Raw genomic sequence first — 26,655 nt, forward strand, 5'->3', positions numbered from 1 at the left:
AAAAGAGACTGACAAACAAACATCACAAAATCTACATCAATGAGAAGAAGAGAAAACCAAACATTAATCTAAGGAGCACAACAACGCAATCTTTCTCCAGTAGTAGGCATCTTATGAATTTATACAAAAGTCACTCAGGACCTGCACGACACAAACCTACCATTCCATAACTGCACCAACGAGGACCTTCCTAGGAAAAGGCAGGATCGGAAATATCGCAGTGAGCCCAGAGCATCGATACACTTATTGGGAACATTGAACAAGCTGGATTATTACTACTACTGCAGGACTCAACAATCGACACTAACAGAATATCTGGCCTTGATCACACCCGCAAACACAAATACAGGATAAATGACAACAAACTAAGGGGCCCTTTCACTAAAGCTTAGCGAGTACTAATGGAATTAGCAGCGCTAAATGCTGCACATCCTATTTTATATCGTTGGGCCATAGGGCACTTAGCGCACGCTAATTCCCATTAGCGCATACTAAGCTTTAGTAAAAGGGTCCCTAAGAGTAGAAATATGTAAACCACAATTAGCTTGAAAGCTCAAGACGCCAGACTCTACACATGCAGCACACCAGAGAAATAGAAAATGTTGCATTTCCTTGTTCAGTGCAAAATATAAAGAGAGTACCGACGCATTGCAATCAATAAATGGAAAATAAAATGGTATTTTCTGCCTTTTTGCCTTTATTTTTCTAAGCATAGTGGTCCCAGTCTCTGCTGCTTCTTCTTCTCTGTTAGATCGCTGTCCAGGGCCTCCTGTCCATTTGCCATGTTTTCCTCTCCTCCTGTCTTCTTAATTTCTTCCACTCAGACATTAATTTTTTTTCATTCTCAGCTTCCTCCGACACATTTTTTTTTTTTTGCTTCTCAAATTTTATCCCTCTCATTCTAAGTCTTCCAGCTCCCTCTTTTTACTGCTTCTACCTAGCGCTCCATCTCTTTCCCCCACCCATTTCTAACATCTCCCCTCTCTTCTCTTAACTTTCCATCAAGTGTACAACGCTGCGTACATCTAGTAGTGCTATAGAAATCAGTAGTAGTAGTAGTATGTCAGGCATTTCTCCTGTCTTCCCTTCTTTCTTGTCCAGCATCTCTTCCTGGTTTTCCCTTCCACCTTCCTTCCTATCCAGCATCTCCCTGATCTCTTTCCACCTTCCCTCCTCTCCAGCTCCACCCCCTGATTTTTTCTTCCACCTTCAATTGTCTGTGTCCAGGCAGCATGTCTTCCTAATCTCCCTTTCCACCCTCCTCCATGCACAGCATGACCCCCCCATTTCCCCTCCCACATTCTTCCATGCCCAACATCCCATGATCTCTGCTTCACCATGTCCCGCTGATCTCCCTTTCCACCCCTCCATACCCATGCCAGAATGCTCCCCAATCTCTCCTCCCCCATTCCTCTGTGCCCAGCATGCCCCCTCAAACTCCCCTTCCACCATATCCAGCATGTTCCCCCCCAATCTCCATTCATACTTTCCTTCTTGCCCAGTGTGTCCTTCTAATCTCCCTTCCCACCTTCTTGCATGTTCAGCATGTCCTCCAATCTCCCATTCTACCCTCCTAATGCCCAGCGTGTCCCTCTGACTCCCCTTTCCCACCTTCTTCCATGCTGCTGCTGCCTGTGGCGGCTCCATATTTTAAAATGGTGTCTGCAACCTCTCACGGTAGTCTCGCAAGAGCTTGCGGCCACCATTTTAAACAGCAGAGCTGGCACAAAACGCAGGCAGTGGTGTGTGGCGGGGAGAATCGTCATTTCGCCAGGGGCCCGGCAGCGGCCACTAGACCACCAAGGCGGCTGTAGTGTGCGGCGGCAGGCAAGGGCAAACAGGCAGGGCCTCTGGGCCCTCGGGCACTGCTCAGTTGCCTGAATGGTCAGTCAGTCCGCCCCTGCTCTGGTCAACGATCTGCATGTAGGACATTCCCAAGGGTCTAGCTTGGGTGGAGTGAAGGTGTAGCTGTGGTGTGTGCATGTATTTTATAAAATACTCATGTGCAGAAGAGATGCACAATTTTACACCTTCTTCAGAGCAGGCGTAAATGTGGACACCAGGAAAAGTGATGTGAAGGGAGAAAAGGAATCGGAGGCATCAGAGATAAATCAGTGAACAGGCTATCAGGTCTCTTAAAGCCCTTAGCTATTTCAGCCCCCTGAGCCTCCTGAATGGTTAGGGTGGTGGACTTTGGTCCTGGGGAACTGAGGAACTGAGTTTGATTCCCACTTCAGGCACAGGCAGCTCCTTGTGACTCTGGGCAAGTCACTTAACCCTCCATTGCCCCATGTAAGCCGCATTGAGCCTGCCATGAGTGGGAAAAGCACAGGGTACAAAATGTAACAAAAATAAAATAGATACTATTGGAGATTCTACATGGAATGTTGCTACTATTTGAGATTCTACATGGAATGTTGCTATTCCACTAGCAACATTCCATGTAGAAGCCTGCACAGCCACATTGAGTGGCCTAGTGGTTAGAGTGGTGGACTTTGGTCCTGAGGAACTGAGTTGGATTCCCACTTCAGGCACAGGCAGCTCCTTGTGACTCTGGGCAAGTCACTTAACCCTCCATTGCCCCATGTAAGCCGCATTGAGCCTGCCATGAGTAGGAAAGCGCAGGGTACAAATGTAACAAAAATAAAATAGATACTATTGGAGATTCTACATGGAATATTGCTACTATTTGAGATTCTACATGGAATGTTGCTAGTGGAATAGAATCTCAAATAGTAGCAACAGTGGAGGAGTGGCCTAGTGGTTAGGGTGGTGGACTTTGGTCCTGGGGAACTGAGGAACTGAGTTCGATTCCCACTTCAGGCACAGGCAGCTCCTTGTGACTCTGGGCAAGTCACTTAACCCTCCATTGCCCCATGTAAGCCGCATTGAGCCTGCCATGAGTGGGAAAGCGCAGGGTACAAATGTAACAAAAATAAAATAGATACTATTGGAGATTCTACATGGAATGTTGCTACTATTGGGGATTCTACATGGAATGTTGCTACTCTTTGAGATTCTACATGGAATGTTGTTACTATTGAGATTCTGTTGCTACTATTGGAGATTCTACATGGAATGTTGCTATTCCACTAGCAACATTCCATGTAGAAGGCTGCGCAGGCTTCCGTTTCTGTGAGTCTGACGTCCTGCACGTACGTACAGTGGAATAGCAACATTCCATGTAGAATCTCCAATAGTAGCAACAGTGGAGAAGTGGCCTAGTGGTTAGGGTGGTGGACTTTGGTCCTGGGGAACTGAGTTTGATTCCCACTTCAGGCACAGGCAGCTCCTTGTGACTCTGGGCAAGTCACTTAACCCTCCATTGCCCCATGTAAGCCACATTGAGCCTGCCATGAGTGGGAAAGCGCAGGGTACAAATGTAACAAAAATAAAATAGATACTATTGGACATTCTACATGGAATGTTGCTACTATTGGGGATTCTACATGGAATGTTGCTACTCTTTGAGATTCTACATGGAATGTTGTTACTATTGAGATTCTGTTGCTACTATTGGAGATTCTACATGGAATGTTGCTATTCCACTAGCAACATTCCATGTAGAAGGCTGCGCAGGCTTCCGTTTCTGTGAGTCTGACGTCCTGCACGTACGTACAGTGGAATAGCAACATTCCATGTAGAATCTCCAATAGTAGCAACAGTGGAGAAGTGGCCTAGTGGTTAGGGTGGTGGACTTTGGTCCTGGGGAACTGAGTTTGATTCCCACTTCAGGCACAGGCAGCTCCTTGTGACTCTGGGCAAGTCACTTAACCCTCCATTGCCCCATATAAGCCGCATTGAGCCTGCCATGAGTGGGAAAGCGCAGGGTACAAATGTAACAAAAATAAAATAGATACTATTGGACATTCTACATGGAATGTTGCTACTATTGGGGATTCTACATGGAATGTTGCTACTCTTTGAGATTCTACATGGAATGTTGTTACTATTGAGATTCTGTTGCTACTATTGGAGATTCTACATGGAATGTTGCTATTCCACTAGCAACATTCCATGTAGAAGGCTGCGCAGGCTTCCGTTTCTGTGAGTCTGACGTCCTGCACGTACGTACAGTGGAATAGCAACATTCCATGTAGAATCTCCAATAGTAGCAACAGTGGAGAAGTGGCCTAGTGGTTAGGGTGGTGGACTTTGGTCCTGGGGAACTGAGTTTGATTCCCACTTCAGGCACAGGCAGCTCCTTGTGACTCTGGGCAAGTCACTTAACCCTCCATTGCCCCATATAAGCCGCATTGAGCCTGCCATGAGTGGGAAAGCGCGGGGTACAAATGTAACAAAACTAAAAAATTAATCATTTGCCTATCCAGAACCAAAACCTCTGTACTTGTTACAACCTTTATTAATTTCTTTATTTACTCCGTTAGACCTTAAAATATTTGTAAAAAGAGAAAAGAAAAATGGGTATAAACTTTTACTAAATATAAAGTGGTGTCAAACTTTTCAACCCACCAACCAAAGGAAAGACAAAAAATGGCAACTGCTTATCCCTGGCACCTTTTCAGACTTCTCACATAGGGCCAGATGCACTAAACTTAACAAGCCATTAATGAGCAAATAGTAAACCCTGGCATGCACTAAAGACTTCTTTCCGAGGATGGTAGCAGCTAACGAAAACGGAATGCAGATGAGCAAATTGTGTAGCAACCCTATTGTAATGAGATGCACTAACCTTTTCCGATTGCCTTAACGCTGGAAAATCTAACGAGAGGTCTGTACCTCTCGTTGGGGCTGCGCGGGATTGAAAAACTGCTACAAAAGTAACAAAAACAAAAAATCGGGGGGGGGGGGATGTCAAGAGCTCGTCAGGGACGTCCTTTATGGACGTCCTTCACTCATCAAAAACAAACAAACAAACAAACAAAAAATAGCGCTCCGCTTCAAAAAGACGTCTATTTTGGCCGTCATCCCCTCCCCCCCCCCCCAAGATGCCCTGCCGCTCACCCCCTCTGATGTGGCTCGACAGTGCAGTTGAGGATGCCTATCCAAAAAAAAACCTGTCCATTTTGACCGTCATTCACCCCCCCCCCCCCAAAGACGCTGCATTGCTCACCCCCTCCGATGCGGCTCAATCCAGAGGACAGTGCAGTTGAGGATGGCCATCCAAAAAAACCCGTCCATTTTGGCTGTCATCCCCCCCCCCCCCCCCCCTGCAATAATAAAAACGTCTTTTTTGGCCATGCTTCACTCAGCTGAGAGACCTGGAAGTCTCTGAGCCAATCACAGCGCGTTTAGCTCAGCCAAAATGGACGGGTTTTTTTTGGATGGGCGTCCTCAACTGCACTGATCGAGCCACATCGGATGGGGTGAGCGGCGCGGCGTCTTCGGGTGGCACAGGGAGGCGTATTTGGCATGCGCAGAGCAGCCAGCATAACGTTTGGCTGCTCTGCGCGTGCTCGACCAGCCGAGTGGCCGACTGTTTAGCGATGGAATAGAGAATGCAAGTGAGCTACAACGAGCAGCTCATTTGCATTCCCTTTCCATAATGTGTGCCCGTTCCTTACAGATTCGCTAAGGGAATCGGTAAGGGAAGGGCTCTAACGAGTGTTTAGTGCATCTGGCCCATAGAGTCCAGTTACAAAATCAGGTCCTAAAAGAGCCCCTTCATCCAATAGACTAACCAAAACTCCACACAACACCAGGGGGGTCACTGGCTCATTAGATACAGGGCACAACCACTGCATCATCTCAGTGACAGAATAGTTCACACTTCCTTACCAGGATAGATGATAAGGTCCTGTTGTCAGGAGGATTTGACTTTATAAGTTGCAGGAAAATTATTTTAAGTAGAGGAGTGTGGTAGCCGTGTTAGTCCACTCTTAAGGTTATCAATAGAAATCAAACAAAATAAAACATGGAAAAGAAAATAAGATGATACCTTTTTTATTGGACATAACTTAATACATTTCTTGATTAGCTTTCGAAGGTTGCCCTTCTTCCTCAGATCGGAAATAAGCAAATGTGCTAGCTGACAGTGTATATAAGTGAAAACATTCAAGCATTACTATGACAGTCTGACAGGGTGGGAGGATGGGGGTGGGTCGGAGGTATGCATGGGGACATCAAAGCATATCATTGATATTTTAAATTATTTTATATATTGAATTATTTTAAAAGCCCTGATGTGGTAAGTGCAGCTGCTGGCTGCATAAGGGCTTTGAAAAATCTGCCCCCATTAAGATACCTTTCTTCTGGTCCTTGAATTCCCTGATTCCTCCTGGAAGAAGATCTGTAACCTCCTTAGAAATAGATTTGCTAATCTCACCTTCAGTAACTCGATGGCCGGCTGCTGACTCTTCTCCTCCATCTCGGTGATCAGCTGCGTGAGGGAGGAACTTTGCTCTTCTAGCTGGGTCACATGTTCCCCGATTTTCTGAAGGATCTTCTCCAGTCTCGAGAGAAGGATCTGCTTCTCCTTATTCAGAAACCGGTGCAACTCCTCAAAGTCAGACTCCACTTTCTGTCTTTTGATCTCTGTCTCCCTCTGAATAAAACAAGGAGAGATAATTCTCAGTAACACCAGAGCAGGTGGTCTTGCACAGAACAAGAAATCTCTTCTATCGCCAGCAGGGCCAGTACAAGCATATTGAACACCTCAGGCCAGTCATAAGTACATAAGTATTGCCATACTGGGAAAGACCAAAGGTCCATGGAGCCCAGCATCCTGTTTCCAACAGTGGCCAATCCAGGTCACAAATACCTGGCAAGATCCCCAAAAAAGTACAAAACATTTTATACTGCTTATCCCAGAAATAATGGATTTTCCCCAAGTTCATTTAATAATGATCTATGGACTTTTCCTTTAGGAAGCCGGCCAAACCTTTTTTTAAACTCCGCTAAGCTAACCGCCTTTACCACATTCTCTGGCAATAAATTTGGTCGTGAGAGGAGCCAGCATTTGTAGTGCACTGGCCCCCCTGACATGCCAGGACACCAACCGGGCACCCTAGGGGGCACTTAAAACAAATTAAAAAAAATAGAAATACCTTCCAGGTGCTTAGCACCCTTACCTTGGATGCTGAGCCCCCCAAATCCCCCCCAAAAGCCACTCGCCACAACTCTACACCATTACCATAGCCCTAAGGGGTGAAGGGGGCACCAACATGTGGGTACAGTGGGTTTTGGGGTTTTTTGGAGGGCTCTACATTAACCACCCCAAGTGGAACATGTAGGGGGGGGGATGGGCCTGGGTCCACCTGCCCAAAAACTGCTCCAGGGACCTGCATACTGCTGTCAAGGAGCTGGGTATGACATTTCAGGCTGGTATAGAGGCTGGCAAAAAATGTTTTTTATTTTTGGGGGGCGGGAGGGGGTTGGTGACCACTGGGGGAGTAAGGGGAGGTGATCCCTGCTTCCCTCTGGTGGTCATCTGGTCAGTTGGGGCACTTTTTCCAGACTTGGTCCTAAAATTAAATGGACCAAGTCCGGCTGGCGAAATGCTCGTTCGAGCCGGCCTCTTTTTTTCCATTATAAGGCGAAGCCGGCCATCTCGTACCCACGCCCCCGCCCCGCCCGTCATCACGCCTTCACTACCCTACCAACACGCCCCCTTGAAGGTTGGCCGGCGCCGCGACGAAACAGCAGTTGCGGCCAGCCAAAATCGGCTTTCGATAATACCGATTTGGCCAGGATCAAGAGATCGCCGGCGATCTCCCGATTTGTGTCGGAAGATTGCCGGCGATCCCTTTCGAAAATAAGCCTGACAGACACCCACCCTCAGCTCTTCAGCCTTCTTCTCTTCAGTAGATTTAAACTTCAGAAGATCTTCCAGATCCTTTCTCAGAGGCTCCAGGTGCATTTTAAGTTTTTCCTGTGAACATTAAACATCTTTGGTTAGAACATGATTATTTTTATAACCACAATTTCAACCTAAATGGTAAATGTGAGATATACTTTCCACTTTAGATCATTTATTTGACATGAATGAATTCTGAGGGGCCAATAATCCAAGCGATTAAATCATGATCAACTGGCCATCCACCAATATTCAGAAGCACTAAACTGGGCAGTGAAACTAAATATATTGGCCGAGACCACTATTGTCTGGGCAGTAGAGGGGCAATCCAGGTGATGGAGTTGGGATGGAGCCAGAAGAAATGTGGGCACTGAGAATACTCAACGTGTAATGAAACTCTGGAATTCATTGCCAGACAATGTGTTAAAGGTGGTTAGCTTAGCGCGGTTTAAAAAGGGTTTGGACAGCTTCCTAAAGGAAAAGTCCGTAGACCAGTATTAAAATGGACTTGGGGAAAATCCACTGCTTATTTCTGGGATAAGCAGCATAAAATGTTTTGTACTTTTTGGGGATCTTGCCAGGTACTTGTGACCTGGATTGGCCACTGTTGGAGACAGGATGCTGGGCTTGATGGACCTTTGGTCTGTCCCAGTATGGCAACACTTATGTACTTGAGATTCTGAATGGAATCTTGCTACTCTCTGGGGTTCTACATGGAATGTTGCTACTCTGGGATTCCAGAATCTTGTTCTTCTTTGAGGTTTCTGCCAGGTACTTGTGACCAGGATTGGCCACTGTTGGAAAAAGGATGCTGGGCTCGATGGACCTTTGGGCTTTCCCAGTATGGCAAGACTTATGTACTTGGGATTCTGAATGGAATCTTGCTTCTCTCTGGGGTTCTACATGGAATGTTACTACTCTGGGATTCCAGAATCTTGTTATTCTTTGAGGTTTCTGCCAGGTACTTGTGACCTGGATTGGCCACTATTGGAAACAGGATGCTGGGCTTGATGGTCCTTTGGTCTCTCCCAGTATGGCAACACTTATGTACTTGGGATTCTGAATGGAATCTTGCTACTCTCTGGGGTTCTACATGGAATGTTGCTACTCTGGGATTCCAGAATCTTGTTATTCTTTGAGGTTTCTGCCAGGTACTTGTGACCTGGATTGGCCACTGTTGGAGACAGGATGCTGGGCTTGATGGACCTTTGGTCTGTCCCAGTGTGTATTGTATTGTAACATTTATAACCCACGCTTTCCCACCTGTACCAGGCTCAATGCGGCTTACATAACAAAACAAATTTACAAGATAGCACAAAATGGTTAAAACATTTGAATATAATATATAAAGAGGTGGACTAAGAAAGGATAAAGGAGGAAGGTGGTAGAGGTAGGGAACGGAAGAGGGTATAAGTTGGGTAAAGTGTTGTGAAAAAGAGAGAATGTATAATAATGGTTCAGAGAGGGATGAATTCAAAAGGGGGGAAAACATATTAAGTTGTTTTTTTTTCGGTTACATTTGTACCCTGCGCTTTCCCACTCATGGCAGGCTCAATGCGGCTTACATGGGGCAATGGAGGGTTAAGTGACTTGCCCAGAGTCACAAGCAGCTGCCTGTGCCTGAAGTGGGAATCGAACTCAGTTCCTCAGGACCAAAGTCCACCACCCTAACCACTAGGCCACTCCTCCACTAAGTAGTCAGATTAAGGTGTGGCAATACTTCTGTACTTATGAGTATTGTGCCCCCCCCCCCCCCCCCCCCCCCCCCCCCCCCCCCCGTACCTAACCAGACAAGCAGTCCTAACTTTGCCCAGTTTGATACACGTATACAGCACTGAATGTCAGCTATACCCTCTGTTGAGTATCTGGGTTTAATTCAGCCCACGGCTGTCAAGGACTTAAAAAAAAGCCATTGACCACCATGGGCTGAGTATTGACTCCTGAATGTAAAAGGAAGATGCCCCAATAGACGGCTGGCAGGATTCAAGCCTTGATGATTGACGAGACTGCTTAAAAGTTTTAAAGCTCTGCTAATTTAACCCCTTTTTAAATTAATTTGATTAAGCACACACACACTTCTATTAATGTGTAGCTTCCTCTATGGCAGAGGTGGGCAATCACAGTCCTCAAGGGCCACAACCCAGCTGGCATGAGATCTATTTGCATACTATGTAAGCCAGTGATGGGCAACCTTTTGAGCTTGATGTGTCAAAATTCGCCAAAAAACCGAGCATAACTCGGGTGGTGTGTCACTTCGAGAAAAATCACTGCTACTAGGACCGCCCCCGGGCCCCCCCCTACCCAAGATCGCTGCCCACCCGAGGTCGCTGGGCCCCCCCCCTCCACCCGCTACCGGGCCCAGAACTAACCTTAAAGCCTCCTTTCACGTCGCAGCAAGCAGCAGCAGGGCAGACCTCTCCTCCTTCCTTCTGTGCTCCGCCCTCGCGGACGTTACGTCAGGCGAGGGCGGGACACGGAAGGAAGGAGTGGCCTGCCCTGCTGCTGCTTGCTGCGACGTGAAAGGAGGCTTTAAGGTTAGTTTCCGGGAGCGAGGAGGGAGGGCGGACCCAGTGCATTTTTTGTAGAAAAAAAGGTGCCGGTACTCATTATGGGTGGGGTCACCACATATGGCTCCACCCCTATGATAGCCACACCCACACTAGCTACACCCCTTATATCAGCCATGGCGCATATAAACAGACATCATTGAAAATATACTAGTATAGGAGAAAAACAATAACTTGTGATTTTTTTTCATTATAAATCATTTCTGTAAGATGTTACAGCTCCAGTATACCCGGTGCAAAATAAGACAACAGATGTAAATTCTGAAATTGGACAAATTCCAAACACTAAAATGAAAATAAAATAATTTTTTTCTACCTTTGTTGTCTGGTGACTGTTTTCTATCCATACTGGTCCAAGTGTCTGATTCTGCTGCTCTCTATCTGTTCTCTTAACTCCGTTTCCAGGGCTTTCTTTCCATTTATTTCTTTACTTTCCTCCTTTCTTCTTCCATGTCCAGCATTTCTCCTCTCTCCCCGCCAACCACTCCATCCATCCATGTCCAGCAATTCTCCTCTATCTCCTGCTCTCCTCTCCATCCATTTCCAGCATTTCTCCTTCCTCTCCTGCCATCCCATCCATGTGCATCTCCTTCCTATCTTCCCTCCCCTCCATCCATGTCCAGCATGTCTCCTCTCCCCTCCCCTCCCATGTCCAGTGATTCTCCTCTCTCCCCTGCCCTCCTCTCCTATCCAAGTCCAGCAATTCTCTCTTCCCTGCCTTCCCCTTCCATCCATGTCCAGCAATTCTCCATTCTCCTCTCTCCCCTGCCCTACTATCCCATCCCCTCCATGTCCAGCGATTCTCTTTTGCCCCCTATCCTCCCCCTCCCTTCAATGTCCAGTGACTCGCCCCAGCCTCCACCTGCCCCTGAGATCAAACCCCAGCCCCACTTGCCCAGCCCCCCAGCCCCACTTGCCCATACACACATACCCCCAGCCCTACTTGCCCACACACACACCACCAGCCCCACTTGCCCACACACACACACACCCCAGCCCCACTTGCCCACACACACCCCCAGCTCCACTTGCCCCCACACACACACACACCCCCAGCCCCACTTGCCCACACACCCTCAGCCCTACTTGCCCACACACACCCCCAGCCCCACTTGCCCACACACACAGACCCCCAGCCCTACTTGCCCACACACACCCCCCAGCCCCAATTGGCCACATAACCCCCCCCCAGCCCCACTTGTCCACACACCCCCCAGCCCCACTTGCTCACCCTCCCCTGCTCGCTCCCTGCTGTTTGCACCGATCCCTGCCTCGTAAAACTTATTTTTTCGCGAACCGGCAGACTGAAGAAATAAAACAAACAGCTGACAGGCTTGCCTCCTTCGATCGCGTCGGCCGCTTCCTTTCCCTGCATTCTGAGCGTGTCCCGCCCTCGAGGAAAGGAAATGACATCAGAGGAGGGCGGGACGCGCTCAGAATGCAGGGAAAGGAAGCGGCCGACGCGATCGAAGGAGGCAAGCCTGTCAGCTGTTTGTTTTATTTCTTCAGTCTGCCGGTTCGCGAAAAAATAAGTTTTACGAGGCAGGGATCGGTGCAAACAGCAGGGAGCGAGCAGGGGAGCACTGGGTGGACCACACTGCGGCGGCGCCGCGTGTCATCGAAAATGACTACGCGTGTCAGTGCTGACACGCGTGTCATAGGTTCGCCATCAGGGATGTAAGCAGTACTTACAAAGCAATCTCATGCACATTCATCATGGAAATCTTGAAAACCCAATCGGGTTGTGGCACTCAAGGATCACGGTTGCCTACCCATACTCTACGGGGATCACAGTGTGAGATCTGTGACCCAGGACACATCGTGATAATAAAGATACAGACACACACCTTGTAATTACTCCACAGCCTTCTCTATGAGAAGAGTGATCAAAGTGATAAAGGGGATGGAACTCCTCCCATATGAGGAAAGGGGAAAGAGGTTAGGGCTTGGAAAAGAGACGGCTGAGGGGGGAATATTACTGAGGTCTATAAAATCCTGAGTGGTGTAGAATGAGTATAAGTGAATTGATTTTTTACTTTTTTCAAAAAGTACGAAGACCAGGGGACACTCAATGAAATTACAGGGAAATACTTTTTAAACTAATAGGAGGAAATATTTTTTCACTCAAAGAATGGTTAAGCTCTGGAACTCATTGCCAGAGGATGTGGTTAAAGTGATTAGTATATCTGGGTTTAAAAAAGGTTTGGACAAGTTCCTGGAGGAAAAGTCCATAGTCTGCTATTGAGACAGATATGGGGAAGTCACTGCTTGTCCTGGGATTGGTAGCATGGAATGCTGCTACTCTTTGGGATTCTGCCAGGTCTTGTGACCTGGATTGGCGACTGTTGAAAACAGGATACTGGGCTAAATGGACCATTGGTTTGACCTAGCTTGGCTATTCTTATGTTCTAACAGCTGGGGAAGGCTTACAGGTTAGCTGCAGAAACTGCCTACAAGCTGGGTAAAAGGAATAAACATCGGTACGACCTAAGAGTAAGGCAGAAAAATCTGCATAAAGGGGACAGAGTTTTACTGGAAAATTGGGAAATATCTGGAAAGCATAAAATTGCTAACAGGTAGACATCTACTCCATATATTATTGATGAAAAGTTGCAGAATTTGCCAGTGTACCATATAAGACCAGAGTGGAGAGAGGTTACTACTGATAAGATATAATACAGCCAGAGACCCCCACTGGAATGGTGGAGGGCTGCAAGGGGCTGAACCTTAAAAGCTCAGGCCATATAGACACCCTAGTAAAGTCAATAACGTTATGGCTTGTATACCTAGGAGCTTGCTGGAAAAAGCACGGCCTAGTTTTTAGCCTGGAGTGAGGCCTAAATAATCTAAATTAGGAAAATTGGTCAGAGAAACATGAAGCAAAATGGAGATCAGAAAACAAAATGGAAACTCTAAAGTTACAGTTATAAAGTGGATATACTACTACTACTACTACTTGACATTTCTAAAGGCTACTAGGGTTACGCAGCGCTGTACAATTTAACATGGACGGACAGTCCCTGCTCAAAGGAGCTTACAATCTAAAGGACAAATGTACAGTCAGTCAAATAGGGGCAGTCTAGATTTCCTGAAAGGTATAAAGGTTAGGTGCCGAAAGCAACATTGAAGAGGTGGGCTTTTGAGCAAGGATTTGAAGATGGGTAGGGAGGGGGCTTGGCGTAAGGGCTCAGGAAGTTTATTCCAAGCATAGGGTGAGGCGAGGCAGAATGAGCGGAGCCTGGAGTTCGCTCCCATTTAAGTTAGAAAAAGACTTGTTTTTCTTAAGTATCTGCAGGTGCAAAGGAAATGACTTACTGGTTGGGCAAGATTGTGGTCAGCTAGTTTGGAATAAACAAGTTTAACACTGGAGCCTATGGGCCCCATTACTTAGAATGGGAGTAGGAAAGTATATAAGACAGGAGGATTTAGGGCATGTCAGAAGACCTTTTGGCTTGCTACACGAAGTGCTGACCGACTGTCCACCCATCTGCTTGTATTCCTGATCCCGGTGTATTATTGTGGTAAGCTATAATAAAGGTAATTATCCTTATAACTTCTCCTCTCACTCCTTTCTATGAAATATCTCTATATATAAAAGGCACCACCAATGTTCTAAATGAAGCCTCCAGCCGGAAGTGTGAAGGGGGAGAGATATCCGGTTTCCCCATGAGTGTCTGCCCCGCCCTCGCTCTCTCTGTAACACAAACAGTGAAGGAAAACACAGCAAAGCACGAAATCAAATCGCTCTCTCTGTAACAGTGAAGGACTCAGAGGGGGGAGGGGAGAGAGGGCAGAAGCCCTCACTATCTCTGTAACACAAACACAGCACAGCAGGAAACTTAACACTGAAGGACTCGACTCCCAGGGGGGAGGGGACAGACAGCACAGGGGAAGGGAGAGAGGGCAGAGGGCAGGGACACACACACTCCCACATGCACACAGAAGAAAACCTTGCTAGCCCCCGTTTCATTTGCATCAGAAACGGGGCTTTTTTTTTACTAGTCTAGAGATAAAATGATTAATAAGAATACATATATGTCCATGGACATTAGAAGTGAGTCAGATAAGCGCAGGCGCTTTATAGACGACAGCCTTGAGAGGAACCTCTCTGGTGAATGGCTAGCTCGCCAGCCTAACACAGAGGGTCCTCATGGGTCTGTACAAACCTAAATAAAAACACTACCCATTGGGCAGCTAGTATTTTCACCAGAGAACACTCAGAGAACCACGCCACTATAAACTATACACCATTATCAGAAGACCGTTCAGAGCCAAAGGAGACCCCAGAATGTCAACAGGGGGACACTGACAGTGAGGACTCTGAGGAGAAATATATGAAGAGATCACGTTTAGGGAAGCGTGCGGTGGAGGAAATGAGTTATGACCATTACGTATTTTAATTTTGTTGTGTCGCAGAGATCAGGCATTTAGGTTGGATCGGCAGGGTATGCCTTTTTGAATAGGTTAGTTTTTAGTGGTTTCCGGAAGTTTAGGTGGTCGTGTGTCGTTTTCAAGGCTTTTGGTAATGCGTTCCAGAGTTGTGTGCTTATGAAGGAAAAGCTGGATGCGTAAGTGGATTTGTATTTGAGGCCTTTGCAGCTTGGGTAATGCAGATTCAGATATGTTTGTGTTGGTTTTGAGGTGTTTCTAGTTGGTAAATCGATTAGGTCTATCATATAACCAGGGGCTTCTCCGTAGATTATTTTGTGAACTATGATGCAGATTTTGAAGGTAATGCGTTCTTTAATTGGGAGCCAGAGTAGTTTTTCACCAAGGGGTTTTGCACTTTCATATCGTGTTTTTCCAAATATAAACCTAGCTGCCGTGTTCTGAGCGGTCTGAAGCTTCTTTAAGTCTGTTCCTTGCATCCCCCGTAAATTCCGTTGCAATAATCTAGGTGGCTGAGTACCATTGATTGTACCAGGTTGCGAAATGTATCACATGGGAAGAATTGTTTCAGTCGTTTGAGTTTCCACATTGAGTGGAACATTTTCTTTGTTGTGGATGCCACTTGGCTCTCTAGCATTAAGTTACGATCTATTGTAACTCCAAGGATTTTCAGGCTGTCAGATAGGAAGGGTGTAGTCTGGGATGTTGATAATTGTGGAGTTGTTCGTGTTGTGTTGTGATGAGAGGATGAGACAGTGTGTTTTTTCTTTGTTGAGTTTCAGTTGAAATGTATTTGCGCATGAGTCCATGATGTTTTTGCTGAGTTTGATTTCGTTGATAATTGCAGTCAGTTTGGATTTGTATGGAATGTATATTATGACATCGTCTGCGTATATGAATGGGTTAAGGCCTAGGGTGGGTAATGATTTGGCTAGTGGGGTTATCATTAGGTTGAAGAGGATTAGTGATAGTGGTGATCCTTGTGGAACTCCACAGTTTGCTTTCCACGGTGTTGAAATGCTACAGTTTGATTTTACTTGGTAGGTTCTTGCCGTTAGGAAGCCCTTGATCCAGTTAAGTATGTTTCCACCAATCCCGAAGTTATCTAATAATCTTATTAATATATTGTGAGTTACCATGTCGAATGCACTGGACATGTCGAATTGGAGGAGAAGGATGTTTTTGCCTATTGCTGTTTCCTGCTTGAATTTGGCTAGGAGAGTGAGTAGCAGTGGCGTTCCTAGGGGGGCGGACACCTGGGGTGGCGCCCTGCCCCCCCGGGTGCAGCACCCCCCCCCCCGAAGCAGCACGGACCCCCCCCCGGGTGCAGCACCCCCCCACGATGCAGCACGGACCCCCCCGGGTGCACGCCGCTGGGGGGGGGTGCTGCAGCACGCACCTGCTCAGAGTTCCCTGACTTTGTGCGTTCGCTGCAGCTCTCTCTGACCCGGAACAGGAAGTAACCTGTTCCAGGGCAGAGCAGAGGGAGCTGCAGCGAATGCACGAAATCAGCGATCTCAGAGCAGGCGCGCGCCGCGGCACCCCCCAGCGGCATGCACCCGGGGCGGACCGCCCCCACCGCCTCCCCTTGGTACGCCACTGGTGAATAGTACTGTTTCAGTGCTGTGGAGGGGGTGAAAGCCTGATTATGATTCATGTAGTATAGAGAATTTGTATATATATAATCTGCTAATTGTTTGGTTACCGTGCTTTCCATCAGTTTGATTACTAATGGGATCGATGCTACTGGACGGTAGTTAGTGATTTCATTTATTTTTTTCTTAGTGTCTTTTGGTAGCGGGGTAAGTAGGATATTTCCATTTTCCATGGGGAAGAGACCTTTCTGAAGCATGTAATTTAGGTGGGATGTAAGGTCTTCTATGAAGCGGTCAGGGGCAGATTTCATTAGGTAGCTGGGGCAGGTATCTAGTTTGCAGTGAGTGTTGGAGAACCTGTTAATCGCCTGGGTGACTGTTTGGACGGTAAGGAAGGTGAAGTTTAGCCATATCTGGTCAGCCAGGTATGCTCCATTTACTCATTGAGGAAGTGATTAATGTCAGTGGTGGCTTGAGGTAGCGTATTGCGTAGGTTTATAATTTTTTCATTGAAATACTTAGCAAGTTCATCAGCCGATGGGATGTCTGTATTCGTTGTAGTGACCGGGTTGGTGTCGAGGAGTTTGTTCACAAGTTGGTATAATTTCTTTGTGTCTTTGTAATCTGTTCCTATTTTAGTTTTACAGTAAGATCTTTTGGTCTGCCTTAGCGTATTTGTATTTTCTTTGTATTTGTTTCCATGGGTTGAGTGTGTGTTCGTCTTTGGGTTTTTTCCATGCGCGTTCAAGTTTCCTGGAGTGTGTTTTTAGTTTTTTCAGTTCGTCGTTAAACCATGGTATTGAGTTGTGCCTGCATGAGGTTCTTGTTCGTAAGGGTGCTATTTTATCTAGTATACTTTTGCATCTTTTGTCCCATTCTATGAGGAAGTCAGTGGATTCCGTTTGCGCTGACCAATCATTAGTGTACATCAGTTGCCAGAACGTTTTCGTGTCTACTTGGCCTCTTGTGCTGTATGATGTGTGTTTATGTGTTCGTTGTGAGCCCTTCTTCCTCCAAGGTAGGGACAGGTTGAGTTTGTAGTGGTCGGTCCAGGGTGTTTCTGTCCATTTGACATCTGTTGTTTTGAAGTTCTGGTCTGTGGAAAGCTTGTGTGAGATGAGGTTGAGTGTACGTGCGCACAGTAAGCTGTTATATTGCATCAACCAACTGAGGAGTCCGAACTCGGTGGATTGGGGAGTGCGGCCGTAACCGGGGATCAGGTGGAATTGCAGTCTACCCCTGGCTGATAGCAAGACCTTCGGGGTAGCAGCCCAAAGGCAGAATGCAGTTACAGAAAGCCTGGCTCGGATGGTATTCAAATACATCGGGAGTGTGAAATCCGCTCTGGGTCCTAAATGAGCTGCAGGACAGGCAGGCGGGTTAAGCAGGTGTATTAGCCCTGAAATGTATTATCGCTTACCATCACCTGGAAAGCAATATAAATTATAATGGACTGTATGAAGACCAATGCAGTGGAAACCATCAGTTAAGAAGTTAATAAATGTTCCAGTTCTTTTAATCTTCTGAGTGTCGTGTGGTTCCTCAGTGGATGAGCTGACGGGACCAGAGTGAGTAAGTGATAGCGCCGGTTGGTGTCAGCTAGACAGCAGTGTCTGTGTTGTTGCTCAGGTGTTATGCAGTGCCGTAGAGAGGGCGGCTGACACCCGGGGCGGGTCACCACTGCGCACCCTCCCCCCTCCGGAGTGCACCCTCCCCCCCCCAGAGCACATTCTTACTTTAATTAGGAAGCAAGGGGCAGGCGAGAGGGCCGATCCACCCCCGAGTGCACGTCGCTGGGAGCTGCGTCAGCTCCGCTGGTTCCCTGCCCTCTCTGCCCCGGAACAGGAAGTAACCTGTTCCGGGGCAGAGGGAGCAGGGAACCAGTGGAGCCAACCCCCCCCCCCCCAGCGGCATGCACCCGGGGCGGACCGCCCCACCGCCCCCCCTTCCTACGCCACTGGTGCTATGGCGGGCAATGATTAATACAGGCTGTCTCTGTTGCATCCTGCCTACAAGGGAACAGTAAGTTACATCAGGAGGCAGGACGCAGAAGAGGTCCCTGGACTGACCAGAGCAGATCTCACACCCAAAATGGACGCACAGCAATTTTGATTTTACCGCACGTCCATTCTCGGCCAAAAATTTAAAAAGACCTTTTTTTACAGACGTGCTGAAAAAAGCATCAGCGAGTGCCCAAAACCCACACCTACACTACTGCAAGCCATTTTTCAGTGTGCCTTTTTAAAAGGACCGCTATATTTTCTGTCTGGCACCTGGTCAAAAGAAACCAGTCAAAAAAGCTCCAAACAAAAAAGGTTCCCGACATAAAAGTCCCTGACAAAATAGACTCCCGACAAAAGGGCCTGATGAAATAGATTTATTTTTGAATAGTACGAATTTGAAGGGTACAAAGAAGTGGAGGAGCCATAAATTACTGAGAAAGTCCACGGCGTGTCACTTGAAAGTCCTGGCACCTGCCTACGGCTTGACTTCACTATCCACACTTGGTATCTAGTGAGAATCATAAATCTGCTTGAAAACATAATCCAGCTTGATTAAGAGTCTATTTTGTCATGGGTTGTTTTGTTGTGGGTTTTTTTTTTTTTGTCATGGTCTGTTTTGGTTTTAGTCTGTTTTGTTGGGGGGTTTTTTGTCGTTTTTTTTTTTTGTATGGTCTATTATGTCTGGGTGCCTTTCTATCTTATTGTTTATCAATAGAAATCAAACAAAATAAAACATGGAAAAGAAAATAAGATGATACCTTTTTTATTGGACACTAGTAAAAAAAGGCCCGTTTCCGAAACCAATGAAACGGGCGCTAGCATGTGGCTTTTTGTGTGTGTGTGTGTATGTGTCACATTGTGTGTGTGTGTGTGTGTGTGTGTCACAGAGTTATTGTGTGTATGTGTGTGTGTGTGTGTGTGTGAGGGTGCGGTGTGTGTGCAGGTTGTTGATGTGTGTCTTGTTTTGTTTTGTTTTTTGCTTGGGGGTTGGGGGATGTGCTGTGCTGGCAAAGTGGGTTGGATTGGTGTGTGGCTTTGAGGGTGTGTTTCTGTTGTATTGTGTGTGTGTGGTTTTGTCTGTCATGGAGGTTTGTGGAGGGGGGTCTTTCTGTTGGTGAAATGTAAATGTGGTTGTAGGGGGGTCTGCCTTTGCTGAGTGGTGGGTTTTTTTTCCAGGTTTTTTTTTTGTGTTGTGCTGAGGCAGCAGTGTTGTTTTAGATGGGCGGAAGGTAGAGGAGCACGTTCTTTGTCTGTCGGTATTTTTTGGCCGTTTCAGGGCTGCTGTAGGGGAATGCTGGAAGAGAAATGTGCTGTTGGAAGCAGCGCCATCTTTTTCCATTGGGCTGGGGTTCTTGGCATCCTGGAGGTGGGTGACGGCTTGCCTGAGGACGGGGATGGTTGTTTTAAGTTGGTGGAAGGGAGAAGAGCACGGTCTCGGGCCGTTGGGGGGTGATCCGGTATGTTTGGTCCATTTCAGGCCGGCTGCAGGGGAATGCTGGAACATTTATGCGCTGCAGGAATCAGCGCCGTCTTTTTCCGGGTGCTCGGGGAATCCCCGAGGTGGGAGACAGCTTGCCTGAGGCTGGGGATGGTTGGGCACGTCCTTGGCCGCTTTGGCAAAAGGGGAAGGGGAAGGGGTGGGGAGTTACCTGCAGCCGCCTGAGAAACCATGTATTCTTTGTTTGTTTTGTATTATTAGTTTGCATTTCTGTTGAAGAAAGAGTGGATGCCTTTCGAATGATGGAGGTGGTGCGTCGGTGTGCGGTTGTTTCGTTAGTTTGGCAGCCAGTCTCCAGCGATTCCTAGGCAGGGAAGGAGTACTTCTCCCCCTTCCTTGGTAGCTGTTTGCTGCTGGCTGGGTCGCGGGTAATCCTTCCAGCTGGGCTGCAGCTTGTCCTGTTCGCCCACGTCCCAGATGGTGACGGGCACGTTGTTTTCCGGCTCCTCTGACTCCATGTCAAGCGATCCCAAATATAGTCTGTGCTATAGGCCCTCTGGCACTCATCAGTACTGGCATTAGGCATTTAAAAATTTCTCCCCCTCCCCGGTCTATTTTTGCACATACCCACAGCAGGAATATTCTTCTCTCGTTCCAGCGGTGGTTCTGTGCTCTCCGTGTTGCACAGATAATGAGCCATTCTGCTGGGGAATGCTCCTCCCTTATTGTCACGTAGTTTCCTCTGACTGGTCCATCTTACGTTGCCTAGTGTTGCTTGGGAACGGTATTGTGATGGTCCTTTGTGTTTCAGAATGTTGAGGGTGCTTTTCTGATTGGTCCGTCATGTGAGGGCGGGGCAGAGAGACATGGTCAGTGTTGTGGCTTCACCACCATGAATACATGAACCCTTCAGGGAGTGACTGAGTGACTTCAGAATGTTGTCTTCAGAAGGTTGAGGGTGAGTTTTATTATAGTAGATAACTTAATACATTTCTTGATTAGCTTTCGAAGGTTGCCCTTCTTCCTCAGATCGGAAATAAGCAAATGTGGAAGCAGATAGTATATATAAAAGAAACATCAAAGCTTTACTTTGACAGTCTGACAGAGTGGGAGGGTGGGGGTATGCATGGGGACATCAAAGCATTTCATTGATATTCTAACAGGATGGGTGTTGGTAGGTGAGAGGAGGGTAATAAACAGAGAAATAAACAGAAAAATACAGCTTTATGGTTTATAATGGGTTAGAAAACCCAGATCCTTATTAAGTCCTGTTTGTTGGGTGTCAAAATATTCAATCATTCTTATTTCAAAGGTCTTACGTTCCTGTATTGTTTTAAAATTACCTTTCAGTATTCTTACTGTGAAATCACTGGTGCAGTGTTCTGGTCTTGTGAAGTGTTGGCCCACAGGGGTGGGGGCCTGAGGAAGAAGGGCAACCTTCGAAAGCTAATCAAGAAATGTATTAAGTTATGTCCAATAAAAAAGGTATCATCTTATTTTCTTTTCCATGTTTTATTTTGTTTGATTTCTATTGATAACCTTAAGAGTGGACTAACACGGCTACCACACTCCTCTATCTTATTGTTGTAACCCACTTAGATTCTTTATTGATAGAAGCGGGATATAAATGCCGAGAACAGAATAGAATACTGAAGGTTGACCACCTCTTGGTCTGCCGATAATAATTATCCGGCGGAGGTAGTTTTAAACAGATAAACATAAACTTGGCCATACACAAGGAAGTGAGTGTGATGTACCGAGACAGAAAGTATTTTTTCACAGAGAGGGTGGTGGATGCTTGGAATGCCCTCCCGCGGGAGGTGGTGGAGATGAAAACGGTAACGGAATTCAAACATGCGTGGGATATACAGTACATAAAGGAATCCTGTGCAGTAGGAATGGATCCTCAGAAGCTTAGCCAAAATTGGGTGGCGGAGCAGGTGGGGGAAGAGAGGTTGGTGGTTGGGAGGCGAGGATAGTGGAGGGCAGACCTATACGTTCTGTCCAGAGCCGGTGGTGGGAGGCGGGGATGGTGGTTGGGAGGCGGGGATAGTGCTGGGCAGACTTATACGGTCTGTGCCCTGAAAATGATCCTTCCTCCCCCTCTCTCATCCTTGGTGACTTTAATATTCCTGCTAATGATCCTTCCAACTCTTATATTTCCAAGTTACTCGCTTTAACGTCGTCCTTTAATCTCCAACTATGCTCCACCTCCCCCACTCATCAAAATGGTCACTGTCTTGATCTCATCTTCTCCTCCAACTGTTCACCTTCTAGTTTCCTTGCCTCTGATCATCCCTCCTCTGATCACCATCTTATAACTTTCACACTTAAATCTCCTCCCTCCCAGTCCCATCCTATCCTATCTAATTTATCTAGGAATCTTCACGATATTGACCCTTCATCTCTATCCTCCCATGTTTCAAACCTCCTCTCTACTGTGGCACCATCCACGTCTGTCAACGAGGCTGTTTCTTCTTACAACAATACCCTATCCTCTGCCTTAGACACTCTTGCACCTTTGATGACCCGCCCTATAAGGCGCACAAAACCCCAACCTTGGCTGACTTCTAATATCCGCTACATACGTTCCTGTACCCGCTCCGCCGAACGCCTCTGGTGGAAATCTCGGGCCCTTGCTGATTTCTTACACTTTAAGTTCATGCTGACCTCCTTCCAATCTGCTCTTTTACGTGCCAAACAGGATTATTATATCCAACTGACCAACTCTCTTGGCTCTAATCCTCGACTTCTCTTCACCACATTGAACTCTCTCCTCAAGGTGCCCTCTCCCCCAACTCCCCATTCATTATCTCCTCAGACCCTTGCTGAATTCTTTCACAAGGTTCAAAAGATAAACCTTGCTTTCTCTACCTCACCACCTCTCCCTCCACTAGTCCGTTCCCCTCTCTCTCCTTCCCCTCATTCCCTTTCCTCCTTTCCTGAAGTTACTATTGAGGAAACTGCACTTCTCCTTTCTTCCTCAAAATGTACCACCTGTTCCTCTGATCCCATTCCCACCCACCTTCTTAATGCCATCTCTCCTACTCTTATTCCTTTTATCTGTCACATTCTCAACCTCTCACTTTCCACTGCGACTGTCCCTGCTGCCTTTAAACATGCTGTGGTCACACCTCTCCTTAAGAAGCCTTCACTTGACCCTACTTGTCCCTCTAATTACCGACCCATCTCCCTCCTTCCTTTTCTCTCCAAATTACTTGAGCGTGCTGTTCACCGCCGCTGCCTTGATTTTCTCTCCTCACATGCTATTCTTGACCCATTACAATCTGGTTTTCGCCCTCTCCACTCAACCGAAACTGCGCTTACTAAAGTCTCCAATGACCTATTACTGGCTAAATCCAGAGGTCAATATTCCATCCTCATTCTTCTTGATCTTTCCGCTGCTTTTGACACTGTCGATCACAACATACTTCTCGATACCCTGTCCTCACTTGGATTCCAGGGCTCTGTCCTTTCCTGGTTCTCTTCCTACCTCTCCCTCTGCACCTTTAGTGTTCACTCTGGTGGATCCTCTTCTACTTCTATCCCTCTGCCTGTCGGCGTACCTCAGGGTTCGGTTCTTGGTCCTCTCCTCTTTTCTATCTACACTTCTTCCCTTGGTTCATTAATCTCATCCCATGGCTTTTCCTACCATCTCTATGCTGATGACTCCCAAATCTACCTTTCTACCCCTGATATCTCACCTTGCATCCAAACCAAAGTTTCAGCGTGCTTGTCTGACATTGCTGCCTGGATGTCTCAACGCCACCTGAAATTAAATATGACCAAAACCGAGCTTCTCATTTTCCCCCCCAAACCCACCTCCCCGCTCCCCCCGTTTTCTATTTCTGTTGATGGATCTCTCATTCTCCCTGTCTCCTCAGCTCGAAACCTTGGGGTCATCTTTGACTCTTCTCTCTCCTTCTCTGCTCATATCCAGCAGACCGCCAAGACCTGTCGTTTCTTTCTTTACAACATCCGTAAACTCTGCCCCTTTCTTTCCGAGCACTCTACCAAAACCCTCATCCACACCCTTGTCACATCTCGTTTAGACTACTGCAATCTGCTTCTTGCTGGCCTCCCACTTAGTCACCTCTCCCCTCTCCAGTCGGTTCAAAACTCTGCTGCCCGTCTCAACTTCCGTCAGGGTCGCTTTACTCATACTACCCCTCTCCTCAAGTCCCTTCACTGGCTCCCTATCCGTTTTCGCATCCTGTTCAAACTTCTTCTACTAACCTATAAATGTACTCACTCTGCTGCTCCCCAGTATCTCTCCACACTTGTCCTTCCCTACACCCCTTCCCGTGCACTCCGCTCCATGGATAAATCCTTCTTATCTGTTCCCTTCTCCACTACTGCCAACTCCAGACTTGGCGCCTTCTGTCTCGCTGCACCCTACGCCTGGAATAAACTTCCTGAGCCCCTACGTCTTGCCCCATCCTTGGCCACCTTTAAATCTAGACTGAAAGCCCACCTCTTTAACATTGCTTTTGACTCGTAACCACTTGTAACCACTCGCCTCCACCTACCCTCCTCTCTTCCTTCCCGTTCACATTAATTGATTTGATTTGCTTACTTTAATTTTTGTCTATTAGATTGTAAGCTCTTTGAGCAGGGACTGTCTTTCTTCTATGTTTGTGCAGCGCTGCGTACGCCTTGTAGTGCTATAAAAATGCTAAATAGTAGTAGTAGTAGTCTCTTGTAATCAGAGGTGATATTGTGATGTCATAATGCCTCAGTCCACCAATAAGAGCCAACCTCATCAGTGATGTCACAATGGCTTGATTGTCCTATACTTGGCTCACTTTTATTACATAGCTCTCTGAGCAGGGACTGTCTTTCTTCTATGTTTGTGCAGCGCTGCGTATGCCTTGTAGCGCTATAGAAATGCTAAATAGTAGTAGTAGTAAATGGCCCTTCTCCACTACTGCCAACTCCAGACTTCGCGCCTTCTGTCTCGCTGCACCCTACGCCTGGAATAAACTTCCTGAGCCCCTACGTCTTGCCCCATCCTTGGCCACCTTTAAATCTAGACTGAAAGCCCACCTCTTTAACATTGCTTTTGACTCGTAACCACTTGTAACCACTCGCCTCCACCTACCCTCCTCTCTTCCTTCCCGTTCACATTGATTTGATTTGCTTACTTTATTTATTTTTTGTCTATTAGATTGTAAGCTCTTTGAGCAGGGACTGTCTTTCTTCTATGTTTGTGCAGCGCTGCGTACGCCTTGTAGCGCTATAGAAATGCTAAATAGTAGTAGTAGTAGTCTCTTGTAACCAGAGCTAATAGTGTGATGTCATAATGCCTCAGTCCACCAATAAGAGCCAACCTCATCAGTGATGTCACAATGGCTTGATTGTCCTATACTTGGCTCACTTTTATTACATAGCTCTTTGAGCAGGGACTGTCTTTCTTCTATGTTTGTGCAGCGCTGCGTACGCCTTGTAGCGCTATAGAAATGCTAAATAGTAGTAGTAGTAGTCTCTTGTAACCAGAGCTAATAGTGTGATGTCATAATGCCTCAGTCCACCAATAAGAGCCAACCTCATCAGTGATGTCACAATGGCTTGATTGTCCTATACTTGGCTCACTTTTATTACATAGCTCTTTGAGCAGGGACTGTCTTTCTTCTATGTTTGTGCAGCGCTGCGTATGCCTTGTAGCGCTATAGAAATGCTAAATAGTAGTAGTAGTAGTAGTAAAAGGACAGGTACAAATCAAGGTAAGGTATACACAAAAAGTAGCACATATGAGTTTATCTTGTTGGGCAGACTGGATGGACCGTGCAGGTCTTTTTCTGCCATCATCTACTATGTTACTATGTTATGTCTATACAATTCTTTGGGGTTGTTACACACCTCCCTGTATTTCTTCTACTTCCACATCCCTCTCTGTCATTTTCATAATTTCTTCACAGTACAGGGACACAGCCCTGTTTTTGTTCCTTTCTCTTTCTGTTTCTGTTTTATTGTAAACCACTTTGACAGTACTTTGAAAAGCAATATATTAGTATCGTTATAAACATAAAATGTGTACATCCTACCAGCAATAGTAGGACAATTCTTTTTGTAAATGTGTATGAAAATTATCACTACAAATCTACCACAGCGTATTATAATCAATAAGCTAATTATTGTCACAATTTAAGTCAACTTAACAATTCAAACTCTCCCCTTTCCACAAGTGGGCATTGCTCATGCCTGTTAAGCAGGGACGTAGCCAGACTTCGGCGGGAGGGGGGTCCAGAGCCCGAGGTGAGGGGCACATTTTAGCACCCCCACGCCGCCGACCCCCCCCCCCCCCCCCCCACAATGAACACCTGTGCTGAAACCGTTTCTGTATCGCTAACCTACAGTACAACAGTGTTAAATCCACGGTAAGTGCATGAGAAATTTTCTGCATCGGTCCCTGTGATAATAAAGCTACTGACACACACCTTGTATTCCTGCACAGCCTCCTCTATGGGGATCACACTATGAGATCTGTGATCCCGGGACTCTCTACAAATAAGGCAGATCATTTTCTGATCCTCTTCACAAAACAGCTTCAGTTTCTCTTCATGTTCCTCACACAAATTCTCCTCTTTGGGTCTCACTGAACACTGACTGAGCTTTTTTGCTATTTCTGTCACATTTGCCAGCTGCCTGTTAGGTCTGAGATTTCTCTGCGGAGACATTGCTCTGCACTGGGGACAGGAGAAGTCTGTGTCTCTCCCCTCCCAGCTCTGAGTGATACAGGAGCGGCAGAAGTTGTGTCCACAGTCCGTAGTCACTGGATCTGTGAAATAATCCAGACAGATAGAACAAGAAGCTTCACCTCGCAGACTCTCAGCAGGGTTTGCAGCAGCCATGATTCTTATAGGAAATGAATGCAAGAATTGAGTTTCTGTTTCATGCTATAACTTAC

General features: G+C 46.7%; 1 protein-coding gene across 1 annotated transcript in view; it reads right to left on the reverse strand.

Annotated features, from left to right (window-relative positions):
* The window catches only part of LOC115468188 (E3 ubiquitin-protein ligase TRIM39-like), a 52,229-nt gene extending 25,574 nt beyond the window's left edge, over positions 1–26,655 (reverse strand). The window contains exons 1-3 of the mRNA XM_030199726.1: positions 26,186–26,655; positions 7,736–7,831; positions 6,287–6,505 (exon numbers count right to left, since the gene is read on the reverse strand). Coding sequence (XP_030055586.1) covers positions 6,287–6,505; positions 7,736–7,831; positions 26,186–26,599 — 729 coding nt within the window. The 5' untranslated portion in view covers positions 26,600–26,655. The remainder of the gene's footprint in view (positions 1–6,286; positions 6,506–7,735; positions 7,832–26,185) is intronic.

The sequence above is a fragment of the Microcaecilia unicolor genome, chromosome 4, assembly GCF_901765095.1.
Source record: "Microcaecilia unicolor chromosome 4, aMicUni1.1, whole genome shotgun sequence".
Taxonomy (NCBI): domain Eukaryota; kingdom Metazoa; phylum Chordata; class Amphibia; order Gymnophiona; family Siphonopidae; genus Microcaecilia; species Microcaecilia unicolor.